The sequence below is a fragment of the Carassius auratus genome, chromosome 42 (assembly GCF_003368295.1).
Source record: "Carassius auratus strain Wakin chromosome 42, ASM336829v1, whole genome shotgun sequence".
Classification (NCBI taxonomy): Eukaryota; Metazoa; Chordata; class Actinopteri; order Cypriniformes; family Cyprinidae; genus Carassius; species Carassius auratus.
Genome location: NC_039284.1, coordinates 16541911 through 16564841, shown reverse-complemented (window position 1 = coordinate 16564841; position 22931 = coordinate 16541911). Strand labels below are relative to the sequence as shown.

Genomic DNA, 22931 nt, shown 5'->3' with positions numbered 1-22931 from the left:
TATTTTAAACGCAAGAGAGTGCGTTTTGCATTTATTGGAAACTCCCAGCAGTTAAAGTCATTCTGTCATTTGCCTGCAACGTTATTTCCGGCGACGACGTGACCGGAGAGGTGATGCGCGAGGCGTTAGGAAACAACAGAAGTTCGCCTTTATAGCGTTTGCACTGAACGAGGTGACATGAAATAAGGTAACGTGACAGTTTATGTATCATATTAACTTATTTGAATCCAATGCATATGTAAAGTTTGTCTCGAAGTTGTTTAGCGAAACGTCAAATCAAACGCTTAAGTTACTCCTGCGTTCGCCTGAACGAGGAAATAAATTACAGCATGATTGAAAACTCTCTTTAAGAATTGTTCTTCTGTTTTATTCAAATTAGACTAAATTATGATTATTTCTAGACTTTTTTTTATTATTATTTCTTAAGGAAGTGAAAATGAAGATGCTCATGCAGTTATTTTTTTCTTCTTCACCTAAATCGAGAAACTGAATAATTGTTCACAATATCAAACTGGGATACAGTCACCCTTTATTTCTGTGATTGAACCTGCACACATTATAACGTTTTTTATATGTACCTTGTGCACCGATGTAATGCATCAATGATGACTTTACATCCGGGAAAAGACTAGATGATCTTAGATCAGTTGCACTTGTGTTGCTGTTGCTCGTGAATGAGACAATAATGCGTTTACTCCATTCAATTCAATTCAAGTTTATTTGTATAGCGCTTTTTACGATACAAATCATTTCAAAGCAACTTTATAGAAAATTAAGTTTCTACAATATTTAGTAGTAGCTTATAAGTGGTGATCAGTTTATTTGCATATGACAGGAATTTTCAGAAAAATGAATACAAGACTTAGTCAACCAGATGATGAACATTATTAACAGCAATTATAATGTGATTGCATAGTAAATAGGCTAGCAATATTTGTTAGTTCTGTATGTTGTTTCAGGGTTACTCCAGGACTTTAGATTTAAGCACTTAATCATTTGCTTTTATTGCTTCATGGTGTTCAACCGAGGACTTAAGGAAAGTCCCCAACCTTTTTATATGTTGGTGACCATATGGGGTGGGATTTGTGCAGCATCATTCACAGTTGCCATTGTGGTGACCAACTAAATGATAGATAGATACTTCTGCTCTAATATTTAATTCAGGCTAGTATCATGGCGAATGGTACTGAAAACCATCAATGAGAGGTTTTCAGGTCTATATTGCGAACAGTGTCTGATTGTACATTGATTGTATGTGTCTGCATGATGCAGTAAAGATCTCAAAGCCTGTCATGTGTGTATACAAACTGAATTTCCCTCTGGTTTAATCTTAATTTCCCAGGAAAGATGAGAGACAGGCTGGTTGAACTGGGAGGTGTTCCCACCAAAGAGCACAGAGAGGAAGACCAAGTAGACAGCAGAGAGGATGTGGACAGCGGTGAATTTGAGCAGCATGCCGTGGTGTTCGAGGGCGAGGACGTCATGGAGGAGGTTTTAAGAGAAGCCCAGTCCATCCAGAAAGAAATCACCCAACTCCGTGTGGAGGTGAAAAAACTGGGCAAGCAGAACACGCGCTTTCTCACCTCCGTCCGACGCATGAGCAGCATCAAACGTGACTCGAACTCGATCGCACGCAACATCAAAACTAAAGGGGAGAAACTGTATGCTCGGATACAGAAGATGGATAAACTTTGTAAAGATCTGGAGGAGAAACACGGAGCTCATTCGGCTTTGACGCGCATGGTACGCGGCCAGTTCATCTCTATAACGGGGTCTTTTCATGAAGCCATGAATGAGTACAACTGTGCCGAAATGGTGCAGAGGGACAACTGCAAGACTCGCATCCAAAGGCAAGCAGAGATCATGGGTAAAGAAGTGACTGGAGATCAAATCGAAGAAATGATCGAGACGGGCAAGTGGAATGTCTTCTCTGACGACTTGCTCACAGATGGGCGCACCGCTCGCTCCGCGCTCAACGAGATCGAGAATCGCCATAAGGAGCTTTTGGAGTTAGAGAGTCGCATCAGAGACATCCATGATCTGTTTTTCCAGCTGGCCTTACTGGTGGAGGAACAAGGACTCATGGTGAACAACATTGAGGCCAATGTACATGCCACCCAAGACTTTGTGGCCAAAGCCGCAGCTAAGATAGGGGAAGCTGTCAGATATCAGAAGAAAAACCCTTGTCGACAGCTCTTCTGTTGCTGTTTTCCATGTTGCAATAAATGAACTAAGTGTTGCTGCCTTCAATTTCACATAAGCCGTAGCATATTAAACAAACGGCAGTCTTGCATGCTAGTGTTAACCATGTCATGTGATGTGCTCTGAAGAGACCAACCAATGCCCAGTGCCTGCGCTTGATGGTTGTTATTGTGAAAAAATACTGTGTCTGCTTGGAAACCACAGGAGCTGCAATGCAAGAGAGCTGAAGTGATACTGCAATCTCACTGCTAGAAAGTCGCAGGACATTGACTTGATGTGTAAAAGATATTAAAAAGGAAACTGCAAGTAAAAAGTGTTTTACGCCCATGTACAGTGCACAAGCAGATATTATACAGAAACATGTTTTACTGATGACTCTACTGCTTTAAGGTACATTTGTGTATGTATGGTTTGTTGCATTAATTTAATAAATATTTTTTATCTTTTAATGCATTTACTTTTGGTTGATCACCATATCGTGCATGTAGTGTTCCTCATAGGAAATTTGTGAAATACATCAGTGAAGGTTTCCCAATTTTGAACGTTACTTCTGCAATAAAAAATATTGTGTAAAAGTGGTTTGCATACAAAACCCTACAGTCTTATTTATTTTAACAGAAACGGAGAACTGTTTTTCCTTTCGGTACATTCTTGCATTTTCATCATAAACCGTGTGAGAAATCGATGTCTTTTGAGAAACACTTTTACATGAAAAGGTTTTAAGTCAAGAATAATGCATTTAAATCTCTTTCGGTTTTTCCAGGAGGGGTTTGAACCCACAACAATGTTTGGATCAAGTCCAACACCTTTACCACTCACCAGCCGTCTGGGTGTCTGGATGGTTTCCCCCATGGGGTTAATGCATTAACCGAGCATAATAAATTACTAAGCTGCTTAGTCTCTTTTTTATCTGTTGGCTGCATATCTACATTTTCTCCTCAAGTGAAACATGTAGATAGTATTGCTGTCAAATGATTAATTGCATCCAAAAGAAAAGTTTTTGTTCACATAATATATGTATGTGAACTGTGTCTATTTTTTATGTGTTTATATAAATACGCACATACAGTAAATGTTTTGAAAATGTATTTATATAGTTATATTCTTATATTTATTTATTTAAACATTACATTTTTATCTTAAATATATACATGCATGTGTTGTTATTTATATATAAGTAATAAATATACACAGTATACACACATATTATGTGAACAAAAACCTTTATTTTGGATGTGATTATAATATAGTATATAATGAATGGAGTTTAAATGTTAGGAAGTCCCACCAGGAGTGGGGTTTGAACCCATGTGGATATTTGTCCATGGGATCTCGAGTTCAATACCTTTACAGCTCAGCCATCCTGGTTATTGTCAGGGTCAGTTGGCCTCCAATTGTTTTTAATAACCACATCTACCAAAACAGATCCTTATTTAAAAATAAAATGCCTTTCTTCGAACTAGGTAGTTATGATGTGTGTCTTTCAGAGTGGTTTCTAGTGGTGTATTTGGGGTCAAAAGTTTTACATTCTTGTCTTGAGGCTTTTTGATATTTCTAAAAAAGAATTAAGAGCACAATTAGGAAGTTTAAACTATAATAGTCCTCCATTTGAAAATTTATATTTATATGCATTTGGTTGATTTTTACAGCAAGAAGTGTAAACTGGGCTTAGACTGTTTAAGAAGCTATATTATGTATTAACTAAGTGTGTCTCACCAGAGTTGTTGCTTTTGGGTCAGTCATTGCCTATGGTTAGAGAGTTGGATTTGTAACCCAAAGGTTGTGGGTTCAAATCTCCGGTCCAGTGTGAATCATGAATAACCAGTGCTCTCCTTCACCCTCAGTGCCATGACTGAGCTGAGACCCTTGAGCAATGAGCCGCAACAATAAGGAGTAAATTTGTTGTTCAGATCAATACATTTTAAATTTTCTCTGTTTAGACTGTTATGTGGCCATCAGTCCAAAGTCTGTTAAAAGAAAATACTTTAATCTTTTCTTCTGTGGATTTTGCATGTTATGTGATGAGGCCTACAAGATATTGTAATTCACTTTGTAACTACAGTTGGCTCTGCATCCATGTATGAGAGGCCAATAGCACTAATGCACATGTATTTATGAATGCCTTCGTCCCGTATTTCTATACAATGAGCAAGTTACAAATGCACGGAATGAGTAAAATACAAAATTGAGATATTATTTACACTCTTTTAGAGCCCTCTATTGAACAGTGGAAAAGTGTTGCCGTCTTATACCACTAGATGTCAGCATTGTATTTTTGTTTTTATATCAAGAGAGTCACGTGTTACACGAAACTCAAGTAACTGGACTACATATTGTAAGCAACTGAATAAATTATAATTGGTGTAAGATATGGCAATAACTTAACTGTTGGTATGTAAACAAACATGCTCTAGTAGCTTTTGATAATAAAACACGTTTGAAGTGTTCTCTCTGCAAAAATGTGTAATTATTTAGCTAAACTAATTATTGCAAAAAGCTGGGAACAATTATTTTGGCATTTTAGTGGAATTGATATTATAATCTTGTTATTTTAGTTTGTTTCAGGATTACTTCTCTGAAACCTGATCAATGACAGCCATGCCTGTAAACATGATACAAATGCATTTCAAACACTTGTGTCCATTGGATATTAAAGCTAGGTAACTTTTGTAAAAATATATTTTTTACATATTTGTTAAACCTGCCATTATGTCCTGACAGTAGAATATGAGACAGATAATCTGTGAAAAAATCAAGCTCCTCTGGCTCCTCCCAGTGTCCTATTGCCATTTGCAGAAATCCATCGCTCCCGGTAAGAAACAACCAATCAGAGCTGCGGTCCGTAACTTTGTTTGTGTTCAAAATGTAGAAAAATGTATATAATAAGCGAGTACACCATGAATCCATTTTCCAAACCGTGTTTTTAGCTTGTCCTGAATCACTAGGGTGCACCTATAATAAGTGTTTATATTCGGACTATTTTAGATTGCTTCAGGGGTGCCGCGGCGGAGTAACCCAGTACCTCTGTGATTCTTCATAGACATAAACAGAGAGAAGTAGTTCCGGCTACGATGTTCTTCCGCAAGACGCAAGCAGTTCTGTTTATTAACCGCTAGAGCGTCAAAAGTTACCTACCGCAGCTTTAAAACACCTAAAACAAAAAATTGCATTTTATTTATTTATTTATTTTTTACAAGGAAAAGGCTTTTTAGTGACATTCTTAAAACATCAACTCAGTTTTTTTTTTAAAGAGAATGTAAATAACTTTTATATTGTTAGTAAATCAGGGTTTTGTTAATCTCAATTGGCATTGCATTAAATATTTTGCCCCCACAACGATTTAAATGACTAAGACAAATTATTTGGATATATAGAGTGACAACTGATATGTACAGTATATGCATTTTATGTAAGTTTATTGTTAAAGATATTATTGATTTACATTATAAGCTATCAGAATTGAATCTTACTTTGTGAAAAATATGTAACAAAAATATAGTAAGAAATACTAAGATGTTCTGAAATCATCATCTTTTTATTTAACACATTTTGCAATGGAAAATATTGCATTTTGACTGTATAAGGCTAATGGTCCTCATTGTATAAAACAGTCTTGTTGCTGCACCTCCCCAAATCTCTCTCTCTCTCTCTCTCTCTCTCTCTCTCTCTCTCTCTCTCTCTCTCTCTCTCTCTCTTCCACTCACTCAGACTCTCGCTCTCTCGCTCAGCATCTTCTCATCCAGACAGGGAATTTTTGCTGACAAGGAAACAAGCTTTTGCACCGTAGTCCAACTTTCAATCTTCATGGTTCTGAAGCACTCCTCTCTTCATTGTTCAGTCTCCCTTTGAAGATTAAAGCAGAAGCCTGAAGACAGGACATCTCTTGAGTTGGATCTTTGTGCTGGCTTTGTTTGCTGCTTTGGAGAGGTGGTTTCTGTAGTTCACACTTGCAAATGACCTCTTAAGTTGTTGGACATGCTGTAGGGGTATTTGGATCCACGTTCAAATCCGAGATGATGTGCTAACTGTGCAAACATCAGGAGTGGAAATCCTTTAGGATGAGAATCTTAAACAAGCCCAGCAGTCTGAAGATAATGGCTATGGTGAGATCCTCACTGCAGAAAGTGATGCTTTTTCTACAACACATCCAAAGAATGGCTGTCACGTCACCCCGTTATCAGAAATTGTGCAAGGTAAAAGAGTTATACTTTGTTTATATGAATGTGAATTTTATTCAGATCTGTTGATGAATGTGTGTGCATTTGGGCTCTCAGATTCTCAGTCTTTTAGAGGTGTTCGGTAGCATCACAAGAAATTAAAAAAGTGCATTAACCAAGATTTCAAATGCAATGATATATTGCAAGCAGAAGGAACTTTTACAGTTCATTGATTGACTTCATCTAGAACCTTGTCCAGAAAGCCACAGTTGTTTATTCTCTAAACAGGTATTGTATTTTTTTCATGAATTATACAGACATTTGCATCTCAAACTTTAATCTCTTTAAAAAGCCAGTTCTCTACCAGGAGTGGGGTTTGAACCCACGAGGACATTTGTCCATTGGATCTTAAGTCCAACGCCTTAACCACTCGGCCATCCTGGTGGCATTTCAATGAAGTTTGACACCCGTCTAGTCTCTTGTCTCATCAATTACACCGAAATTAGTGCATCAGTGACATTATATACATGTTTGGCTACTCTGAACAATACACTCTCGGTTAAAAAAGGTACAAAAGTTGTCACTGGGTTGGTACCTTTTCAAAAGGCAAACCTTTGTACCTAAAGAGTCCATATTGGTAGCATAAAGGTACATATTAGTAAAAAGTGTACGTAGTGTTATCTTCACAAGGCATTTTTCTAATGTATTTCATCAATTAAATAATTAAATATTTTGATAATTAATTTTATGTTTCAGTAAGAACTTATGCTGACCGTTTTGATCGCTTACTATCTGAAGCAGGGTTGTCCTGAAGGACCTGAGCCCCTGAGAGTTTTGTTCCAGTCCTGCTCTAATACACATACCACATAGTTTTCAAATAAGCCTGAATGACTTTATAAGTTGGATCAAGTGTGTTTGATTAGGATTGTATCTATACTCTGCAGGGCTCCGAACTGGAGTTTGACACCCCGATTTAAAGTCTTGTCAATAACACAGAAATGAGTACATTGGTCACATTATATATATACATTTTTGACTCCTCTGAACAACACTGATAAGTCAGCACTGTTTCTCATAATGCCATCTCATCACAACATGATGAGATATCAGCAGAGAAGTACCAGCAGTACTTCTCACTATACTTCACAGAGAAGATTACTTGATTTCATTGAAAACTGTTCAAACCCACGAGGACATTTGTCCAGTGGATCTTAAGACCAATGCCTTAACCCCTATGCCATCCTGATCCCACTTGCAGAGTCTTTTCTTCTACGGTTTCAAGAAGACTGTTGTTCACAGAGAGATATTGCATTATGCAAACTTGCAGCTGGCACCATGTCTATGAGACAGCAAGAATATTAATGCATAGACATTTATAAACTTCTTCTTAATGTCTTCCTCACCACAAGTGTGCCAGGCTCTGATTTCTCCGACTAAAAGCAAGCTTTATTGCTTATCTCAAAGATGCCAAGTTTCACAACTCTTTGGAAAGACTAAGGATTTGTTATATTTATTAGGTATGTCTCTAAAAGCCTTTTGTACGCTTTTATAAACATTTTAATTTAGCCTTATAGTGTGGTCTCTACTTGGAATAAATGGATTAAGGATGAACAAAAATAAATAAATAAGTTGTCTCTTAAACTGCGTGAACTCTCTTGCCTGTTAAAGGGTAATGAGTTGAGAAATCAACATTTACTTGAGCTTTTGATATATCAGAGGTTATCTTACTAAAAGAATATTTTTGTAGTGAGGGTATGTTTAGGATAAGGATTGGGTTTAGATGTAGGTTGGATTACACAGCTCAATAAACCAACTACTATAGTCACATAATTAGCAACACCGACCTCAAAACCGAGGTAGAAAATGATCCGTTGGACTTGTGGAGTTGATTCATTAAAACGAATCAGATTGTTTTAATGATTTATTTAAATGACTCATAAGAGTCATTTGATCTTGAATCAGACTACCCAGCTAACAAAAACAAGTTGTCAGAACGTTTTACTAACAATTCCCTTAAGTTATGAAAACGTTATTTCGGAATGTGTTGTACACGTTGAGAACGGCAAGTTTTTTTTATGCATTGAGAACATTCCAGAAACATTCCATCCTACCATTTTAAAAACGTTACGAAAACGTCATTATTGAATGTTCTTTAAATGTTTAAAATTAGCATTTTTTTAATGTATTAGGAACGCTTTTTCTAGGTTTATGTGAACGTTATAGAAACATTCCATTATATCATCTTGAAAACGTTATGAAAATGTTATTAGGGAATGTTCGTTAAATATTTGAAATGTGCTTTTTTTATGTATTAGGAACGTTTTTTGTTGGTTTATGTGAACGTTATAGAAAACACTCCATTCTATCATCTTGAAAACATTACGACAATGTATTTTAACTATGAAAACATTATAAGACTGGGGACGAACACTTAGAGTCTCTTGAGATTGGTTTGAATTGGTGCAATTTCATCTTCTGCATGCTGTTATTTCTCCTCAGGACATTCAGACAGATGTTGATACCCAGAAACATTATGTCAGGAACATTTTTTTTCTAACATTTACATAACTTTTACATAATGTTGGTGAAAGTTATGGGAACGTTCCCTGTTAGCTGGGTAGACAGATCACACTGTCTTTGTTGTTGTTTTTTTATTATAGTGCTTTTATGGCTAGGCTGATACAATAAAATAACTGGATCGATTGTAATACATTATCAGCTTTCAAATATTAACCAAGGATTTTTACAGTTCTATTAATGAATTAACTTTCCACATACAGTCTGATAAGGGTTAGACATTTGTACAACCTCATTAAGGCATGCACACAAAATTAAATCTGATCGAGCTATTTCATGTTTTTAGGATTGTTAGTAGTACTAATTAGGATGAGTGTCATTTTCCTTCATCTTTCCCATCTCCTCTTGTTAGCAGAACACATATTAATGCATTTCAGCATAATAAGCAAAGCATCCATCCAGCATAATGACTTTCCTTGGCTGTATAGCATCACTTTGACCCAAAACTAGAGAGCTACATTTTTCTGATATAAACCAATCAGTCATTATGTCTGTGGAGGCTTTAAGGAAACTGTCACCATAAATTGAAGTTTTATGGGTAGGAATTACTGTTGAAGGCAGGTGAGGTGTGTGCAATTTGAGGTTATAGCCTACTTTATTTTGTAAGTAGGTGTTCTGTCAACCACAAATGTGTTTTGGAACCTGATTATTAGTCATGCATTTTCCAGATTTTGTGACCTTGCTTTAAAGGAATAGTTCACCCAAAAATGAAAATTTGCTAAAAATGTACTAACATTCAGGCCATCTAAGTTTGAGTAAGTCTGAGATTATTTCTTTATGGGAAGAGATTTAGAGAAATGTAGCATTAGCACTACTTGTTCACTAATTGATCCTCTGCAGTGAATGGGTGCCGTAAGATTGAGAGTCCAAATAGCTGATAAAAACATCACAATAATCCATAAATAATCCACACCACTGCAGTCCAGTCTTGTAAAATGGAAAGCTGCAGGTTTAATAAACAAACGCAATAAAAAAATTCACTCTCATTCTGACGGCACCCATTCAATGCAGAAGACCCATTGGCAAGTAATGTAATGTTAAATTTCCCCAAATCTGTTCTGATGAAGAAACAAACTCACCTATATCTTGAACGGCCTGAGTAAATTTTCAGGAAGTGTACATTTCTGAGTGGACTATTCCTTTAAACAGTTATAGAGGCAGAATCATTTTCTCTTCATTTAAGTCCTATTTATAGGCCACACAGACCAAGGGGACGAACACTTAGAGTCTCTTGAGATTGGTTTGAATTGGAGCAATTTCATCTCCTGCATGCTGTTATTTCTCCTCAGGACATTCAGACAGATGTTGATACCCAGACTGATCTTTCTAAAAGGGCTCTGGGGGGTCAGATCCCGGATACCATGGCACAAGAGCTTGATAAGTTTGGAGATCTGGACCACATTCAGATAGCCTCGAGAAGGTTTGTGCAATATTTCCAGCAATATAAACAAACGTAAACCTCCAATGTCCTGAACTTTCCTTCAAACTGCCATGTTCATTCAGAGAGTGTTTCGAGGCCAGTGTGGAGAAATGGACAGGACTCATAGCCATCCTTGAAGAGCTTTGGTTCTGGGTAAAGCTGAAAGATGAGGAGCTGACAAGGCAGAGGCCGGTGGGAGAAGATGTACATACTTTACTGCAGAAACAAGGCTACTGCACGGTCAGTCACGGTCACACAGTGTGTGTGTGTGTGTGTGTGTGTGTGTGTGTTCACAGGTTAAACTAAGAAAGGCATCTCGGATTTTAAGGACCATTAAACCTCACTATTATGAGAGCTAAACACTTACAGTCCATTCTGAGTCATGTAGTCATACTAGTTATACATAATGTCTTAAAATCTTCCACTTTGTACCCAGCACCTCCTCCTGTGCATGAACAGGCATCTTGCAGTCCTTTGATAATATAGACTTTTCTACTCTAATAAAAAGATACAATACAAAATAATTAAACCCCTTGATTACTGTTCCTCAAACAGAAGCTGTGATATAATTTTGTTTGTTATTGCTCTGCTGAATTATTGATGTCCTTTAGATGCACAGCACCGTTTATCGTTGCCCTTTTTGTATTTACTGCATTAATACAATGCATCGTTTACATCAGGTGTAATAAGTCTGTCTTGACAAACATACCTCCCATAATAATAGCAGTAAAAAACATTATAAATTAATTGTATATATAGTGGTGGTTAAACAGTATTTTACAGTAATTTATTCCGCATATAAATTTGTATATGCTTATTAGAGTCTACGGCTCATTATTGCATGTGGTTTGTGGGTCTAGCTTTAACAGTTAAAAAACAGACAGGATTCATCAAAAGTTTTCCTGACCACAAAACATATTCCATCTGGTTCAATGATTCTGTTTCTCAGTTTGTCACTGTCAGCTTAGCTGATGTTGGGTTTATACATTGCTTTGAGATTGCTTTTCGAGTAATTATATCTCCAATTTCACCACTTCTAAACTGTCTGGAATGGGATGTAATGACTGTCTAGCTTTATCTGTGTGATTTAGTTTAAAGTCACACCTCTGCATCTTTAATGTGTTGTTCGACACAGGCCTTGCACAGTGAGTTGACTGGATGGAGACAGGATATGAATCAGACATGTCTGCCTCCGGCTGTTCATCCTACAACAATAGAAGTCCAGAGCAATATAGAGATGGCTTCAGGTAAGAGACTGCTATATACCTCCCAGATGAATATTTTATTATAGCGGGTCTTCTTACATAGTACAGGAATTCTCAGTTATGTTTCATATAAGTATCAACATACTCATACAGCAAAGCTCAGATAATTTGGTCTTGGGAGAATTGGATAAGAAATAAAGAGTTCATGTTGAAATCTTTTGATTGCAGGCTTTGATGTCTTGGCAAATCTCTGCACAGTTTGAAACATTGTTAAGATTTCTTCTTAAACTCTGGAGGGGCCAGATGTGAGATTTATGGGGTGTTTTTCTCGGGAGAAACATCTTAGAAGCAAAATTAATTATATTACTGCGTAGGAGAGATAATTCACATATTACAGAGGTCTTATTTGAGGTTTTTCTTTTATATAGGCAGTGTTTTTTAAACAACAAAAAAGGTTTTATAAAACATGAAATGCACAACATTTCTTTATGTATATACACTACCCTTTAAAAAAAATTGAGGTCAGTAATATCTTATTTTAAATTGTTATTAATTTAATGTAAAATATACATTTTCAGCAGCCATTCAATCACTACCATTCAAAATTTTGAAATCTGTAAGATTTTTCAATGTTTATGAAAGAAGTCTCTTATTTACTTACCAAGGTAACATTATATGATCAAAAACATATATATAATATTATTACAATTTAAAATAGCCATTTTTACTTCAGTATATTTTAAAATGTTATTCTGTGATGCAATACTGAATTTTCCGCATCATCATCATTCATCAGTGTCACATGATACTTCAGAAATCATTCTAACATGATGATTTGCTGCTGAAAAAATATTTATTATTATCCATGTGTATATATATATATATATATATATATATATATATATATATATATATATATATATATATATATATATATATATTTTTTTTTTTTTTTTACTTTTGTTAAATTTAATGCATTTCTGCTGAATAAAAGTATTAATTTATTTTTATTTCTTATGAGTGGTAGCATACATTAAACTCTGTTGTCCTCTGTTGAACACTTTTTTTGTTTGTTGCTGTGATAGATTTCACTCAGTCTGGTTTTGTCCTCAATTGTCTGTTTCTATTAAAGATGCCACCAAGTGCCACATTTTATGTATATTGTCTTTCTGATGTAAATGGTCATCTCCTGGATTCACACACTAATTTTATATTACACCTTTCATTTCTGGAGGTCATAGTCTATAGCATCGTTGCTGCTTGATTTATGTGTCTGAAATGGCTCAGTGGACACAAAAAACCTTATAGGAGTGAAAAGTGAGAGAGTGCTGAAGGGTCCGGATGTAAATCTGAGCTGGATTTATAGCAGCTGATCGCAGAGGAAATATTAGATTTCAGAGTAAAGAGCAATAAAGAGTCACGCTAAGTGCTGGTCCACTGTGGTTAGGACTGGGACTCTTAACTACCAAAATATTCACTCCTGGAAAACCCAGTCTACATGCATACTTACAAAGAGTCTTAGTACATTGAGCATAGTACACAGCTACTCAATTAAATTTATTTAAAGCTGCGGTAGGTAACTTTTGACGCTCTAGTCTAGCGGTTAATAAACAGAACTGCTTGCGTCTTGCGGAAGAACATCGTAGCCGGAACTACTTCGCTCTGTTTATGTCTATGAAGAATCACAAAGGTACTGGGTTACTCCGCCGCGGTATCCCCGAAGCAATCTAAAATAGTCCGAATATAAACACTTATTATAGGTGCACCCTAGTGATTCAGGACAAGCTAAAAACACGGTTTGGAAAATGGATTCATGGTGTACTCGCTTATTATATACATTTTTCTACATTTTGAACACAAACAAAGTGACATTTAAACAGCGATCGTGCTATGTCTGTAATCATATCTTGAGGAGATGCTTGAATTTACTGATGTTATTTACTGTAATCCCAAATAGCACACACACATCTGCAAGATGTCTATTAAAAGATTCCAGATTTCATCTGGAAAGTATCTGCTGTGTACAAACATCTGACAGACATCTTCCAGATGTCAGTTTTACACACATTTTTAATCATAAGCTTCTTAAAGACATCTTCTTAAGATCTATTTGACTTTTAATATTCCTATAGATGTATTGCAGATGAGCATAACTCTAAAAAAAAAAAAAACATTTTGCAGATGAAAATTCAGATGTCAAATAGACGTCTCCGTGATGTGCATGTGCTGTTAAGGACGTCATCATGATATGCAGAAACCCACAGATCGCTACAAAAAGATGCAAGAGTAGGGATTAAATAATCAGTTCAAAATGAGATGATGACTCGTTTGAGGTCATTTGACTAAAGCTGCCTTTTACTTTCAGCGTTGAGCGTCCAGGAGGAGAAGATTCGTCAGCTGGCTCAAGTGGTTCAGGAGCAGGCCATCGAGGTCCAGCAGCACTGGGAGCGGTTCAGTGCCCAGGCCACCAGCTGGACGCACGAGCTTGACTGGGCTCTGGGGAAACTCCAGGACCTCCAGCAAGCCATGAACCAACTGGACCTCGGCCTGGCTGAGATAGAGAACGAGAGCTGGCACTCTGAGGAACACAGCATGGACAACTGTGTGCTGGAGAACGTGGAAAATATTGTGAGTAAAAAAAAAAAAACTGTTAGTTAATGCAATTACTTAAAGCTACTAATAATGAGCAATCCATTTCTTACTGTATTTATTAATCAGGTCCAATAAATATTGTAACATTACAATTTTTTGATTTTGTATTAGTAAATAAATACTGAAATCTACATTTAGAAATAATCAGTAATTAAAATGAACAAATTAATTTTCATTGTTAATTTCTTTCATATTTTTTTCTGAATGAGTAGCATATAGTTTTCCTATTTCTTGTTTCACAATTGTTCTTCAAAATTTGTAATGCCTGATTTCAAGTTAAGCTTAAAAATATAAGACAGATTTTGTGTTTTTGTTTTGTTTTTAGGAATTTTGCTCTATTTTAAACTCTGTTTTTATATGTTTTTTAAGACATGCTTTACTGCTCAATAATTATGCATATGCAACGTGATATCATGATAATACGTGTGTATTTTTACGTTAAAATGTGGTTCTACCACACGTACATTTACTTACGTTTTAATGCACATGAAAACGTACCACTTAGACGTATTTGTAGCAGTAAAACGTACAAATAGGCCTACTTACGTGTTAGCAGCTAAAAAAACGTAAATAATCTAACGTAAAGTGTGAATTTATATGAATTCCCATGTATTAATATTAAAATCGTGATATGTACGTTTTGATTGTGAGATCAGGCTTGTATATAATAAGCATCTATTTGAGAATATTAAAAGTTACTATACCATTGAGAGAAGAGAGAAAATGTACTCTTGTACTACATATATCAGTGTGTTCACTCTCTAGTCTTCACTTTATTCCAGTTTGACCTCCACAGACTTAAAACTGTATAATGCACTTTGATATGTGACAGATAGCTCATCCCTCATGTCTCATGTGATGATCAAATATGAAATTTTCTTAGTAATTTTAGCCTTGAATAGAATAAGGCAGATCCAGTGAAAGATCAGACTCAGATTTGACTGTGCAAGGGCATTTCAATAAATATGTCAGCGAGCCGTCTCGTGTGAGTAAATTAATCTGTTTGATTGAACGGTTACTACAGGTCAGATTAGGTAGAGGACTGCATGCACACAAGGCCATCAGACTATAGCTCATACAACATCAAACATCAGGGTCAAGAAGGAGTTGCATTGGCTAAACTTTGAGATGTGCAGTAACACTGTCTGAAAAAAACATTGCTGACTCTTTAAGATCTATGCATTCATGATAATGCTAAATGCAAATAAATATACTCATATGAAAGTAATCATTTGATCACCCTCAGGTTATGACTTTGTTTCTTCATCTGAACAGATTTTGAGAAATGTAACATAACATCACTTGCTCATCAATTGATCATTTGCAGTGAATGGGTGCCGTCAGAATGAGAGTCCAAACAGCTGATAAAAACATCACAATAATCCACATGTAATCCACAACACTCAAATCCATCAATTAATTTGTAGTTTTTGTAATAAACATTTTCATCATTAAGAAGTTTACAACTTCACGCGGTTGCTTCTGGTTAAAATAAAACTCCTCTATCCAAAATATGGAAAAGTCATCTCGTCTGAATCAGAAGAGAAATATGCACAGATGAAGCACCTTCAACAAACAAAAAAGGTCAAGATAACTTTATTGTGAGAGGACACCAGGTGATGGACTTTTTCACTGGAGGAAGCTTTATTTAAAGTTAGAGGTTTAAAGTTAAAATGCCTTAATGTTGGATTTGTTTCTTACATTTAACTGATGGACTGGAGTGCTGTGGATTATTGTGATGTTTTTATCAGCTGTTTGGACTCTCATTCTGACGGCACCCATTCACTGCACAGTATCCATTGCTGAGGAAGTGATCCAATGCATAATTACTCCAAATTAAGAAACAAACTCATCTCCATCTTGGATCGCCTGAGGAGTACATTTTCAGCATTTTTTTGTTTTGGATAAACTATTGCTTTAATTCTGTCATTTGCATATCGAAAGCCAACATTATAGATTATTTAATACTTCAGGTTTATAATATTTCCTACTAGCCCACATAATATCTATAAAGATTGCAATTTGTGCTACATGGTAACTGATCATTTGAGCCGGCTGGCATCACACTCTGAAAGGCTCATAAGATGCATTTCAAACCCCAGCGTTGACTTTGAAGAATCGATTATTTTTAATCATGCATTAGGATCACTGAAACCACACGGAGTCCAGTCTGTTTTTGATTGCTGCTTTATATCGTAGCTTGATGAGTGTGTGACTGTCATGTTGTTTTGAGGATCCTGTGGGCAGAAATATTGACCCTCGGTATCGATCTGGGCAGCTGGAGAACATAGATAATTAAGCTGCTACCTGCCCAATGACACCCTTGGGCCTTATTTCACCAACACCTCATCAAACCACAGACAGGCTGCTGCCAACTCATTTTTGGAGTGCGAACAACAACATTTTTCACTCCAAGTGAGCATCTTGGGTTTTCATGTAATAGTTTTATTAATGTAACTGAAGGAGGTGCACCATTTGTGCTGTTGGGATCTGGCATTGTCTGTCACACTAGATGAAAAGGGCACTCATTATATTTTGGCAGAGATGTGTCTCCACAGACTCTTGAAGACAGACGTGTTGGATAATAAGCATCTGGTCATTTCTGAAGTGAAGTACCAGCGATTACTTTCTCATATCCTCAGAACAATGTCTTTATTTTTTTCCAGACTGCCCCCTGCTTAGTCATCTCATAGGAGGAAAAAGCCTTTAAAGCACTGTAATTTCCCTCTGATCTGAGCTATCATTATGTCTCCATTCGATCAGTGCATTATGGTCTGATAGCACAGTAAGATGTATCTTGCCATCTGTTGTAGTCATAATCTTTCAGTCTTGATTGTTTGAGAATATTTTCTTTTTCTAAATCTTATCAGGGGATTGTGGGTAATCAGCACCAGCAGTTGCAATGCTCCCAAACAGATAAGAGACATTTCTCCCATGACTTCTTGTCTGGTAAGTTGGACACGTTTTTTATGCATTCATCAGTATTCCCACATAGTCATAGAAAATCTTTATAATTCAAAAATGGTGATTTTTAGCCCTGTGAATTTATTAAAAGTAACTGTAGTGAATACACTGCCGTTCAAATGTTTGGGGTCGTTAGATTTTTCTTTCAGCAAGGATGCAATAAAATTGATTTTTAAAAATGACAGTAAAGACATTTTTAATGTTTCTAAAGATTTCCATTTCAAATAAATGCTGTTCTTTTCTATTCATAGAAGAAAAATAATTATCGTGTTTTACACAAAAATGTTAAGCAGTGCAACTGTTGTCAGCTTTGATAATAATAATACATGTTTCTTGAGCAGCAAATCAGCATATCAGAATGATTTCTGAAGGATCACGTGACTCTGAAAACTGGAGTAATGATGCTGAAAATACAGCTTTGATTACAGGAATAAATTACATTTTAAAATATACTTTCATTTCTAATAATATTTCCAAATGCAATCATTTCTACTGTATTTTTGATCAAATAAATGAACATAAGAAATCTCTTTCAAAAACAATACAAAATCCCAAGCCTTTGAATGGTAATGTACATTTGTTTGATTTATTTAAATGGCTAGAAATGGCTCATTTGGAGAGCAATTTCCCATTAAAAAAATATGTATTCAGTCAGCTGAAAAAAGTTCTGAAAAATCACTGGTCAAAAAGTGGGGAAACTCTGATTTGTCACAAATATTTTTCATTTGTTCCACTATACAATAAAAAACTTTGTTGGGTGAAAGTTATTCAAATGTCGTGACTTTATCTTTGAAACCTTCTGTCTCCCAACCAGTTTCCGTTCAGTTCCCTTGGCAAAGAGCTGTTTTTCATAACGGCGTCCCTTATTATATCAAGTGAGTTTTGTTTCATGCGTTCTCATCTCTGTTATGACACCTCATGCACTTCGTGTGATTTCCCATGTGCTCAGTTTTGCATCCGAATGAAGTCATCCAACAAATCTTCATCTATTTGCAGTCACCCTTACTAAAATGTATAACAATAATTTCCTTCAGAAATCATTCTAGTATGCTGATTATTGTTATTACAAATGATGAGACCAGTTGTGCCGCTTATTATAATTTTTTCATTCGTTGATGAATAGAAAGTTCAAAACGACAGCATGTGTTAGAATTTTTTTCAACATTATAAATGTCTTTAATTTCACTTTAGATTAATTGAATGCATCCTTATGGAATAAAAGGACTCCTTCAAATAAGTGTGTCTCCAAATCTTTCTGGCAGTTTTATTCATGCACTTGACAGACACCAAAATACATTTTCCATTAAGGTGAACTGATGTTTAATTCTTATTAATTATCTTTCAGTCATGAGCAGCAGACCACCTCGTGGGATCATCCAGAGATGACACAGCTATTTCAGTCAATGGGTTTGTTCTTGTTCCAGTCAATCTTTTTTTAAGTGTTCTGTCTTTCTCTCTGTGCATTTCACTAAACATTCAAAATGTGCAATATGCATGCTTTCTTAAATTTTCCTCATTATCTGAACTCAAGAACGTTTCTTACTAGTAATATTTTCATCCAGCTTTCATGTTTCACCCTTGATATGCAGCCGATCTGAGCCATGTGCGTTTCTCTGCTTACCGCACGGCGATGAAGAGCCGCCGGCTACAGAAAGCCCTCTGCTGTGAGTGATAACTTTTACTTTCCTGATAAAGACAGTTCAATGGTTCTTCTGTTGGGGATTTTGTACTAAATATCACACTTGTGTGGACATTTATCAGTGCATTGCTAATTACTGTCAATGTGGAAAAACCCTTCATCACTTCTCACTTGAAATGACTTTTGGAAGTAAACAGATTACTGCAGAAGACAAAGGCAATTTTAACTCGAGCAATCTTGAGCTCTATCTGCTAATTTTGTCAGGACGTTTCTGGTTGTCTAACTATCTGAAGCTGGAGTTTTGAGAGCATTAGAGGCAGAAAGCCACCCGCTGACAGCATTAGTACAGTTCAAGCTGTGCAGAAACAGCCTTCAGTCAGGTTAGCCGGATGGTGTTTTTGGTAACAGCAGCCGATTTTTGCTTCATATCTTCATATGTGGGTAATGTTGAGAAAGGCTAGTTGTTGAAATGTATAATTGGTTGCAAATCTGATGAATGCTGATAAGAAATATAATTTTTTGCTGCCTTTTCATTACGGCATTTTCATTACACAGCAACGGATGAGTTACGCTCCGGTGACTTTCATTAAAATGCGCTGAATGGAATTCATTGTGGAGACTGAAATGAGTGGAGATGAAATCTGTCTGTCTGTTTCAGTGGACCTTTTGGAGCTCAGCATCGCCCAGAGTGTGTTTGATCAACACAAACTCGTGCATAATGCACAGCTCCTGGAGATTCCAGGCATCATAAACTGTCTCTGCACAATCTACTGTGAGCTTCAGCAGATGCATCCGGATCTGGTTAATGTGCCTCTGTGTGTGGATCTGTGTCTCAACTGGTTGCTTAAAGTCTATGACAGGTCTGTATGGGTTTAATCTTTAATACAGTGGCCCTTAAACATATTTAGACACTTAAAGGAATAGTTCACCTAATCTAAATTTTTGTTGACATTTTTCTCACCCTCAGACCATCCTAGATGTAGATTATTTTTGTATTTTTCTGAACAGATTTTGAGAAATTTAACATTACTGCAGTGAATGGGTGCCGTCAGAATGAGAGTTCAAACATCTGATAAAAACATCACAATAATCCACACCTCTCTGGTCCAGTCTTGAGAGAAAAAAGCTGCATGTTTAATAAACAAATTAAAAAACAAATGTAATAAACAAATGGACTCCCATTCTGACGGCACCCATTTACTGCAAAGGGGGAAATTGGTGAGCAAGTGATGTAATGCTAAATTTCTCCAAATGAAGAAACAAACTCATTTACATCTCGGGTGGGCCGAGGGTGAATACATTTTCCTACTATTCCTACTAGGTAACACTTAAAACTGTATTAATGCAGCCAATAACTAAATATTTGTCATTTATTAAATAAAGTTGAAAGAAAGAAAGTGTCATTTATTTCCCAGCATAATCACACACAAAAAAATTGCTTTAAAATGATAAAACAAAAGATATACTGTTTAAAAAACAACAACACTTTTGGTCACAGTTTTGTCAATAGGGGAAAAAAAGCTTATATCTTTATATTTTTTATATTAAATAAAATGTTTTTTTTTTAAATATTTTTATATCTAATATTTTTTATAATGCAATGATGTTATATAGCGTTTTTAAATCTGAATAAATTTCCCAATGCTTTTTAGTGCCACTAAATGTATGTCTCATGACCTCATGTAATGCTTTTTGTTAATTTCTTTTGCAGGCCTAAAGCAATATCTCTATTATTGCCAAGAGGACAAGCTGACACAAAACTGATTAGTAAAGACATAACCAGTGTTATTCCCCAAGATAATATATAATAAGCAATTTAATCATTGCATAAGAGTAAGTGTAGCCAGAAGGTTGAGCCAGAATTCAGTGTGTTTATCGCTGCAACTAAAATCCTCGTTTTGTTTGCACAACAAATGTTTTTTAAAGCAAACGGAAAAATAAACGGCATAGAAAAGTAGTTTAATATCAAAAACCCCTGTTCAGATTGAATTGATACTTTCTCACTTTCTCACTTTTTTTATTTATTTTTTTAATAGTGACAGAAGTGGAAAAGTTCAAGCGTTGTCCATGAAGATCGGCTTGTTTTCTCTTTCAAAAGGACCTCTAAAGGATAAGTACAAATGCAAGTGCTTTGATACTGAATAAACGTGGCATAAAATAGGCTATCCTTCCCTCAATTTAGAAATGAATTAAATTATGTCGTGAAACCCTGGCTTCTTTGCTTCGCTTTAATGTCTGTGCACAATTTCACTGCAAACTTTGATCTAGGTGACTCAAGCCTACTGGGAATTGAATGCAACACTGTCCTTGCTGTGGCTCCTACAAGGACATGTATAAATCAGATCTGAAGTCTAAAATCATATCGCTGCTGCTGTCCTCCACAGATCTGTTCGCTGAGGTGGCCGGCGCTGCAGGCGTCTGTAACCAGAGACAGCTGGCGTTACTGCTACACAACAGCATCCAGATCCCACACCAGCTCGGGGAGGCCGCAGCCTTCGGAGGGGGTAACATGGAGCCCAGTGTCCGGAGCTGCTTTCAGTATGTGAGTTAACACTACTGTAGGCTAAAAAACTACATAATGAGATCTCTCTCTTCATATCTTTGGATCAGGTCAAATTAAGACCTGTGAGTATCCTGACAACTGGTGTTATTTCAGCATTATTTATAGTTTTATTCATAGTTTGAAAAAGCTTTTTTTCAGCTATCATTTTAATTTTAGCATTTTTTTGGTAATTTTTTGTTCTATTGTTTTGTTAATTCTACTTTTGGTTTGTTTTATTTAATTATAGCTAGTCATTTAAGTGATCCAACTTGGATATATTTCAGTAAGTTGCTTGGCACTGAGATTAAATCGAGGTCAGATTGTTCTATTTATTTAGATTTAGTTTTATTTTGAATTTGAATTAGCTTTTATTTTTTTATGATCAGTTGTCATAAAGTCATTGTATGTCCTTTTGCAGTATTTTTTTTTCTATTGAGGTTTAATATACTTTAGTTTTATTTCTGATTAATTTTAATTTATTTTTTAGCTTTAACCTCAACTTATTTCTGTAAACTGACAAATTATTAAAGATCAAACCGTGGTCTAATGGAGAAGAATTAGTCTGATTTGTCTTATGAGAACCAGTGTTATTTTAGTTATTTTAATATTTTTATAGACTATTATGTGTTATTTTTGAATTAGCTTTATATTTTCAGTTATCAGTTTTAATGAATTTGTTATGTGCTTTTGTCATTTTGAAAGAGGAGTTTTAAACATTACTATACAGGTTTCAATTACTTTAATTTCCATTTTAGTTTTAGATTCAGTTCTGTTTTAGTTTTTATTTATTTCCATTTAGTTATTTTAGTGTTTCAGCCTAAACTTATTTCATAAACTTATTTTTGTTGTCTAATATTTGCATTTAATTTGATTATAGCTTTATTTCAATTAGCAAAATGTTATAATAGATTTATTTGACATTTATTTTTTTTTGATTTATTGATTTATTAGCTTGCTGAGAATTTGAAATATCAACATTTTAAAATCAATCATTTTCAAAAGCATGCACTTAAAAATCATATTCTTACTATATATATATATATATATTTACTGATTAAGTGTAAAAAAAAAAAAAGACAAGGTTTAATAAAAATTCTTACATGCAATTTAATGAACAGGATTGTATGATACATAATTCAGGTGTGTGAGACATTATGTATTCCTAAAGGACGCTGCTGAAGGCATGCTCAGATTTGTTTATTTGGGGATAGGGGCTCATCATTACACTTGACTGAGTTTTGACATATAAATAAATGATGAGCTCAGTTCTAAGAGTGGCAGGCCTGTCAGGGGATTTACATCGCCACATTCAGACGCTTAGCGCTCGGTTCGACAGCTGACGCACAAGCTACCGAGAGATTTTTAAATGAAATCCACTTGATTTGTGTGCACGCTTTCCCATACTATCACATGATGGAGTGCTTTATGATGTGAACCACATCCGCTGGTGTAATGGAGTATTTATGAATCCCTTCAGCTCTCCTGAAAGCCGTCCTGGACGGAGCCTCCAATACTTCTCTGTTTCACTTGGGTCACAGTGGAGCTCTTTTCATTTAATGTTGCATGTAATGAA

General features: G+C 35.6%; 2 protein-coding genes and 1 non-coding gene across 3 annotated transcripts in view; 2 read left to right on the top strand and 1 right to left on the bottom strand.

Annotated features, from left to right (window-relative positions):
- Positions 1-80: 80 nt before the first annotated feature.
- Positions 81-2651, top strand: LOC113060881 (syntaxin-11-like). The gene is made up of 2 exons (XM_026230119.1): positions 81-187; positions 1343-2651. Exon 2 carries the CDS (start codon positions 1348-1350, stop codon positions 2227-2229), a length of 882 nt encoding a protein of 293 aa, XP_026085904.1. The 5' UTR covers positions 81-187; positions 1343-1347; the 3' UTR covers positions 2230-2651.
- A 3294-nt stretch (positions 2652-5945) lies between these two features.
- LOC113060879 (utrophin) overlaps positions 5946-22931 on the top strand; it is a 28914-nt gene continuing 11928 nt past the window's right edge. Inside the window, exons 1-12 of the mRNA XM_026230118.1 lie at positions 5946-6395; positions 10226-10356; positions 10440-10596; positions 11492-11603; positions 13927-14189; positions 17084-17162; positions 17992-18052; positions 18523-18584; positions 18767-18841; positions 19475-19676; positions 20853-20938; positions 21201-21358. Coding sequence (XP_026085903.1) covers positions 6261-6395; positions 10226-10356; positions 10440-10596; positions 11492-11603; positions 13927-14189; positions 17084-17162; positions 17992-18052; positions 18523-18584; positions 18767-18841; positions 19475-19676; positions 20853-20938; positions 21201-21358 — 1521 coding nt within the window. The 5' untranslated portion in view covers positions 5946-6260. The remainder of the gene's footprint in view (positions 6396-10225; positions 10357-10439; positions 10597-11491; positions 11604-13926; positions 14190-17083; positions 17163-17991; positions 18053-18522; positions 18585-18766; positions 18842-19474; positions 19677-20852; positions 20939-21200; positions 21359-22931) is intronic.
- trnal-uaa (transfer RNA leucine (anticodon UAA)) lies at positions 6721-6803 on the bottom strand. Its single transcript has one exon. It is a non-coding gene; the product is annotated as a tRNA-Leu (tRNA).

Excerpts from the sequence above, each read along its gene's own strand:
- LOC113060881 (XM_026230119.1), top strand. The coding sequence starts at position 1,348 with ATGAGAGACAGGCTGGTTGAACTGGGAGGTGTTCCCACCAAAGAGCAC.